The 7,209-nt window shown below is 37.6% G+C and overlaps 2 protein-coding genes across 2 annotated transcripts; both read right to left on the bottom strand.

The window, feature by feature from the left end:
- Nucleotides 1–2,998: 2,998 nt before the first annotated feature.
- Nucleotides 2,999–4,647, bottom strand: LOC121049187. The gene is made up of 2 exons (XM_040505823.1): nucleotides 4,474–4,647; nucleotides 2,999–3,603 (listed from the first exon to the last, which is right to left on the bottom strand). The coding sequence occupies exons 1-2, from the start codon at nucleotides 4,645–4,647 to the stop codon at nucleotides 3,052–3,054; spliced, it is 726 nt and encodes a 241-aa protein (XP_040361757.1). The 3' UTR covers nucleotides 2,999–3,051.
- Nucleotides 4,644–5,919, bottom strand: LOC112203632 (B3 domain-containing transcription factor LEC2). The gene is made up of 4 exons (XM_024344564.2): nucleotides 5,347–5,919; nucleotides 5,171–5,245; nucleotides 4,821–4,921; nucleotides 4,644–4,710 (listed from the first exon to the last, which is right to left on the bottom strand). The coding sequence occupies exons 1-4, from the start codon at nucleotides 5,755–5,757 to the stop codon at nucleotides 4,644–4,646; spliced, it is 654 nt and encodes a 217-aa protein (XP_024200332.2). The 5' UTR covers nucleotides 5,758–5,919.
- Nucleotides 5,920–7,209: the final 1,290 nt, after the last annotated feature.

The following is a 7,209-nucleotide window of genomic DNA, read 5'->3' as shown; positions in this document are numbered from 1 at the left end:
TTAGAGAAACGAAAAAAAGATGTGGAAGATTTTGATCCAAAACCTTACCTTACAACAGTATTGAACTGTTTGTTATGGTGTTACTATGGATTGCCATTTGTTAATCCAAACAGCATTTTAGTTGTCACCATTAATGGAATTGGGCTAATTATAGAGCTCATATATCTTGTCATATTCTTCTATTATGCTTCATCAAAAGGACGAAGGAGGGTTGCTACATACTTTGTATGTGAACTTGTTTTCTTTGGGCTGCTATGGTCAGAACTATATTGGCAATACCCGAGCATGAGATGAAGATGAATCGACATTTGAGGGCTGTCATAATTAGTTTTATTTGTGATTTTTTCAATGTCCTCATGTATGGCTCTCCTCTTTTCATCGTCAGTAATGTCATTAAAATAAAGAGTGTGGAATATATGTCATTCTCGCTCTTGATCACTTGCTAATTTTCTAAATGGTTGTTGCTGGACTTCCTATGTTCTTATTGAAAAAGTGGACTACTTTATTTCAGTTAGCAACGGTCTCGGTGCAATTGCTGGAGCATTCAATTGATAGTCTATGCAATATACTACAAAATTACACCAAAAGATGAAGACAAATCTGAGAAGCCTACTAATGAAGTGCAAACCTCAACCATCGTCTAATTATCGCCTATCCATCTATTCATAATCACTTTAAAAATTTTGACATTTAGTTTAATTTTCATATATAACAAGTTCTCTTTTGCTTTTTTATAAAAACACTTTCTATGTTCTCAAATTAGCTATTTTTCAAAATATACTTTTGTAGTCCTTGTATTTAAAACAAATTGAACTTTGAGGGATGTCAATTTGATCTATCTAGGTAGGGATCCTAGAAACTCTCTCTCTCTCTCTGAAACCCTAGAGGACACTGTGGTCTGTGCTAGAGCCTATCTGGCTGTGCCTTGGCCTGACAATGGCCTCCAGCCTAGCCAGCACATGTTGGCAAAGGCCGGACGAGTGATTTATTTCAGGGATGTCTCTCAAGCTCGAAGGTTTGGATCAGTAGGTGTTCTGGTTCGTCTCTTTGGGTCGAAAGGAATGGCTGAGTTGGGGAAGTGGGCTGGGATCAGAGATGGCTTTGCTGGGTCGGAGTGGCGTCTGTTGGCGGTCAATGGTCGGCAAGATGGTGTAGATCAAAGGTCAGCTGGGATCGATGGCGTGCTAAGACGATCGATCCGGATCCACTTGCAAAGGTTCCAGGTGCCGGTTGGTGTTGGGTGGTATGAGATGCTTGGAGTTGTCCAGCGTTGGTTGGAAGGTAACAAAGGCATGAGGATGGCCCAACGCCGGTGGTGGGAAGGCGATTTTGGTGGCTGGGCAACGCAGTTGTTGCTTTGGGTTGGAAAGGTTGGATACCTTGCTAGTATGGCCTTTTGGGCTTGGAGGCTGCTAGTGGGCCCATTCTAGGCTAGAGTTGAGGTTTGGATTCACTTCATGGGCCCAGTCTAAGCTGTTAGTTCATTTAATGTTTTTACTGTTTTAGTTTATTGTTTTGCACATTTTGTGAGCAATAAATCCCTACATTTGTTGTGTAGGGCTAGTCAGGCCTTTTGCCTGTGTGTGCACTCAAAGTGCCTTGTTTGCTCTAGGTAGGTGACAACTTCATTACATTGTCAAATGGTCACTGCCTCCTAGTGGTAAGGTGAGACTAAGTGTTGTCCGATTTATCCTCCGACGACAAAATAGTAGGAAAGCTATGCGTATGGCAATTATGCTACTTTGTAATCAGGTTACGTGTCAAGTTATCTTTCCGTTATGTTACCGCTATGTCAAAGCAAATAGAGTCGCCGGTAGAGCGCTCTTTGCTAGCTGGTGCTTAGTTGAATACAATTATTTAGTAGAGAAGTATGATAGTATTTCAGGACATTCTATAGATGCTTATTGTATAAGGGGTTTAGGCTCAATGTTCCCCCTTTGTATTCAACAGTTTCATTAATCAAGACTTCAGGACAGCTGCACTAGCCTTTTATTCAAAAAAAAAAAAAAAACAAATTGAACTTCATATATCCTTAACTTTTTGCAATGCATGCACCACATTTATTATGGTGCATTAATGGGACTAAGTTATGTAATTCAACTAAAAAAAACATAAAACTCTTTCTAAAATAATAAATGTTTATTTATAAATAAATTAATAAATTATTAATTTAATTTTTTTTTACTATATATAAGTAAAATACATAACAAAATGTGTACAATATCTTTTGCTTCTAAAGTAGTATAGCTAATCTTTCAAAAATACAAAATTTGGATTTTTTTTAAAAATACATATGTGCCCTTATTCAGATATTATTCGCAATTTGTTAACTAGGGATCCCAATAAAATGTCATCATATCTAAGGGTAGAGAAAAGACCAAATGTCCAAGAAAGACTACATGATCGATTCACATGAGATACGATTACAAGATAGGGTTAGGGTTCAACTTCAGATATTAATGTGGGTAATAATTTTTTTTTTTGTGTGGAAAATTACCAAAAATACACCCGAGTATAATTTGTGAATAAAAATTTACTATTTAAAACATTGTAATAGAAATAAGCCAAAACCTGTTGGCTTGCAAAAATACGGCCAAACTGCTTTGATGTATCTAAAAAACAACATTCGGTAACATTTCGGTATTTTCAGAATCCAAGAATGTCATTTCTTTTGAGTAAAATATAATTACATTTTTGTTCAAAATGTGTACTAATTTATCATTTTTGGTAAATCCATTACTCTATTGGCACATCTGACATGTTATATTGATTGTTATTTTCGCTCTAGATAGTAAAACTAAGAATTAGTCTGCTGAAGTATTAGTCAATTACATAATAACTCAATGTTTTTTAGAGTGTAGATTTGGAAAGCGATATTTAGAGCATCTCCAATACACATTAAGTTGAAACTTAAGGAACAACATTAGGGAAAAAAAAAAATTGCTCCAACCATGCTCTCTAATAAGATATAGAAAATACATATTACTCGACCAAATAATCACAACTGCACTTGTCTATGCCCACTGTTTCTTGTCTTCGTTCATGTTGTCATTATAACAAAAAATCATCATGCTCATAGCGATCAACTGCCGGAAGCGTCCCAAGCCCTTTGTAACAGTCATCGAAGTGATCCTCCACCATCTTCACTGTGCTCTGTGAGGACGATGATGAGGCCCCAATTCTTGCCATAGCTGGTTGAGTAGAGCTTTCTAATTGAGTATTGATGACATTGTCGATGGAGCTATTAACTTCCTTAAGTCGTCCACATGAAAAAGCAGGATCTGCAGACAGTGTCACCACCTTGTTTGATTCATCTTCCAACAGTGCTGCTAGATACCATTCATCTTCTTCATTGAAGGTACATGGTGTGTACAATTTTGTATTGTTGGAATCGGTTTCGCTGTGGATGTCAGCATTGTTGCTGGAGTTCACGTAGGTGTTGGTGTTGGTGTTGTTATCGTCAGAGTTGGTAATCTGTGTGTTGATGCTACTGCTAGTGTCATCATCGTTACCGTCTTTACAGTTGGTAGCACAGTGCTGTTGTTCATACGAGAACTCAGTTACATGTGATGGTCCTGTTCCGGCCTTTTCTATGGAGAAGTACTGTTTCCTCGCATGTAAAGACACAAATACAGCAATTAAGAAAGGCTGCAGTAAGCAGACTACATAATGGAAAAATTCTCAGCACAAAGAATACATTATTAGTAGATAACTCGTGCAATGGTAGGCCAGCTCTCCCTAGAGCGATAGACTAGGGCGGTTTGGTCTACAGTCTACCACTAATGTATTATTACTTGAGTCTGTGAAAAGAGATGCCCGCTATATACGACTCCATATTAATGGTCTTACCATATTAGATTCTTTCTTCTCGAAAAATTTAATATCCAAGTTGTGCTTAGGACAGTCCGTTGTATACACCTGGATGACTTTCAATCGTAGATGCATATGAGTCTTGTGTTGAAGTTCACTATATTACTAACATGCTCACGCACAACTGCCTTTTATCATTTCTCTTGTTATATTAGTGAAAGGGTGGTCCACTTAACTGAATTCTATGGATATGTTCTCCTGGTCTAAACTTAGAATTTTTTATTTTCCCCACCCTTGGACCTAATTTTATCAGTGACTCCAGGTTCCTGGTCACTTACTGACCGGCATTACACTACTTCTGAACTCCATATAAAACATGCCTAGATGCCAGTTTCAATTTGTCTTAGTGAGGAAGATGTTTAGGCTATTGCAGGTCCTGCCTAATTACCATGGTATGTTTCAAGAACTGTCAAGGGTGCAAAGCACGCACATAGTTCTAGCTGTCTATTCAATGACACCTTCTCATTTTGTCTCGATCACCACCATTTCACTATCCTCCAAAGATACCGTCCTCATTACAGAAAAAGGTGAAGGGCAATTTTCAACATACCACTTCTTATCTGTAATAAATTCGTAATGTAAAAGAAAATAAGAGAGACTCACAAAGTTCTTGCTCTCATCCTTGTAAAGAGAAATGCAATCTCCCACCTCCAGTCCATTTTTCCTAATAAAGCTTCCTGGTACATTGAAGAAAGGATCGATACACCACTGAGAGAACTTAAAACATATAGTGCTTAATTTGTCAACGAGAGAAATACAAAGAAATTTTGATATCATTCAGTCTCACGTTTACCTGCACTTTCAAAGACATACATTCGACTTTTGTTATTTGCCCAGTACCTGTGTTAATTCAACAGGCAGAAAGGAATATGGCTATAATTAATTTGCAAACACTCTTGATAGACATGGGGTTTATCTGGCTGAATCATCATACAGTGACAAAAACTTACTTGTATTTCATGCCCCACACGTGACCGGAATGTACATCTCTGATCCTCAGCACGATGCCTTGTTTTTCAGCAAGGCTTGGAAGGTATTTCTCTGCCTCTTTCTGTAAATGCAAGCAGATAACACATTTGTTCAGCTTCGTGTAAAATGTTCAATAGTGAAGAAAGCGATATAGAGAGAAATTTTTTGGTGCAAAAATGCTGGCAGTCTGGATGAAGGTATTAATTATTAAGCAGTATAGATCGATCTGAACCATGTTGCAGTAGGAAAGGTCAATAAGATGAAATCAAAATCAATGTATAGATGTTTGATGTTTCATTTAGAAAAAGAGAAAAAAGAGTAATGACCTCACCTTTGGAACGACAATCCTGCCCCAGGATCCAACATCACTCTTCTTCAACTCCTTCTTGAACAACACTCTCAATTCCTATCCAAGAGAGGCTAATAACAATTAACAAATATATATACGGAATGTACGTAAGAGAAAAAAGAAGTGACACTTAGATATGAGATGAATCATGCAGCCACCTTCATATCCGGCGTGCAGAGGTCTGTGTTCTGCATATCAGAATCAGCACCACATAAATCCATCTGCATTGAACTTGATGAGGACCCAGAGTCAGCAGCGCTTCTGCTTAAAAAGTGTCTTCTTTGGCGAGCCATCCTTTGCTCATCTCTTGCAGCCTTGGACTCAATCCCTTCTTGATCTCCAGAGACTGGATTTTGCTGTGGCCGAGGAAGCAGGACTGGATACCTGGGATATTGGAAGGGGGGCTGAGAGGCCTGCTTCTGGTAATTAGGGTATGAGCTTTGAAAGTACAGCTGGCTGCCGCCATTGAGTGGTGGTAGGTACTGAACTGCTGAATAATGATAGGACAGAGAGGATGAACTAGCAAGAGTTGAAGGGGAGGAACTCATAGGTTCATAAATGGAGGTCATGGTGGTTGTTGTGGAAGGAAAGAAAGGTTGTGGAAGTTCTCCATTAACACAGTGAACACAGAGAGGAAGAGGCACAACAAAGCTGGCCTTTTGGGGTTGTGTACGTTGGTGATCAGAGAAGCTAGTGGTGGTGGTTGGTCTGGTTTGGTTTTAAGATTCTGTGTTTGTTTATAGAGATGAGAGACAGAGTGCTTGTGAATGACACAGAGTGTTCAAACTTGCACAGATTTACACCTCGACTTAACCATGGTCGATCCACTCATGCGTTTCACACTACTCTGTCATTTTTCTCCCTCTGAAAGAAAAGCATCAACAAGAGCAATCTTGAGGGGGTGGATTGGATTTCAGCTTTGACTTTTAATTATGAGGACAAGGTTAATGAATTGCTCTTTCCAGGGATGCATGATCTCCTTTGCAATGAGGTCGCCAAGTCGCCAACCATATACCAACCTAGAACCCTTACGGTTTGATTTTTCATACTGCTTTTCTAATAATATTTTTGTTGGAGGTTTTTAGGGTCTGTTTTCATATATCATTAAATAATATATTCTGTTTAATTAGTTTATGTCATGTCTGCGGTGTAAGCAAAAGTTTTTTTTACAACTTGGGATATGAGTAGAAAAGGGGTAGAACAACCTGATGAACTCGATGAATTTTTCTTTTACTCTGGTTTGAAGCCATTTCTTGCTCCTCTTTACTTTGTTTATCCACAAAGAAAGACTTTTAGAGATGCTTTCAAGTCCATCCTGCATAGAAAAGAATCCTTTTATCACAACCTTGTTATTGCACTGACATAATTGTGGTTTTTTCTTTTTTGGGGTAATTACGTAAAGCATAATTAATTCTACACAGGAAACTGTGCAATTAACAAGGGAAACGTTCCCTTGTCAGACAATTTGGCATGAATGCATGATAGGCACGAGAGAAACGATATGTTCTCAGAAAATATATATATCTGGAACAGTAATTAAGTATTCGAATTTGCGTTACAAAATTGACAGTCTGGCCAGATAAGATGCCGATATGAGAAGAGAGCATTACAGATTACAAAAATTTAAAATTATTTTGGCCTAAAAATAATGAAATAAAAGCAAACAAATGGGTAGAAGTATGATTTTGCAAGCAAACTTGCTTGATTCTTCAACTTAGGCCTGTCATTTTTTGAAATTCTTATATGACAGCAATTGTTTTCAAGTATTTAACCATGTATTGTCATGGATATGCTACAAATGCAAGCTTCTATATTCAATTTATTCTCCTTTCAAAAAAAAAAAATAAATTAAATTTATTCTAATCAAATATCCAGAAATTCCTTTCTTACTACTAATTCCACTCTCATTTTTTTTGTTTTTTTGACGATATACGTCTAGCAAATCCATAAGGTAATAAAACACAATTTTAAACAGCTGACGGACAGAATCAGAATTTATATATAGTTAAGCCAATAGGTAA

Source organism: Rosa chinensis, chromosome 5, assembly GCF_002994745.2.
Source record: "Rosa chinensis cultivar Old Blush chromosome 5, RchiOBHm-V2, whole genome shotgun sequence".
Classification (NCBI taxonomy): domain Eukaryota; kingdom Viridiplantae; phylum Streptophyta; class Magnoliopsida; order Rosales; family Rosaceae; genus Rosa; species Rosa chinensis.
This window is presented reverse-complemented; position numbering and strand designations above follow the sequence as displayed.

Bases quoted from the DNA above. Each gene is read 5' to 3' on its own strand.
- LOC112203632 (XM_024344564.2), bottom strand. From the start codon at position 5,757: ATGACCTCCATTTATGAACCTATGAGTTCCTCCCCTTCAACTCTTGCT. The intron at 5,246-5,346 runs GTGGCTGCATGA...TCTCTTGGATAG, and splicing joins TCTGCACGCCGGATATGAAG to GAATTGAGAGTGTTGTTCAA. The intron at 4,922-5,170 runs GTGAGGTCATTA...TTGCATTTACAG, and splicing joins GCAGGATTGTCGTTCCAAAG to AAAGAGGCAGAGAAATACCT.
- LOC121049187 (XM_040505823.1), bottom strand. From the start codon at position 4,647: ATGATATCAAAATTTCTTTGTATTTCTCTCGTTGACAAATTAAGCACT. The intron at 3,604-4,473 runs GTGAGTCTCTCT...GCGAGGAAACAG, and splicing joins AGGATGAGAGCAAGAACTTT to TACTTCTCCATAGAAAAGGC.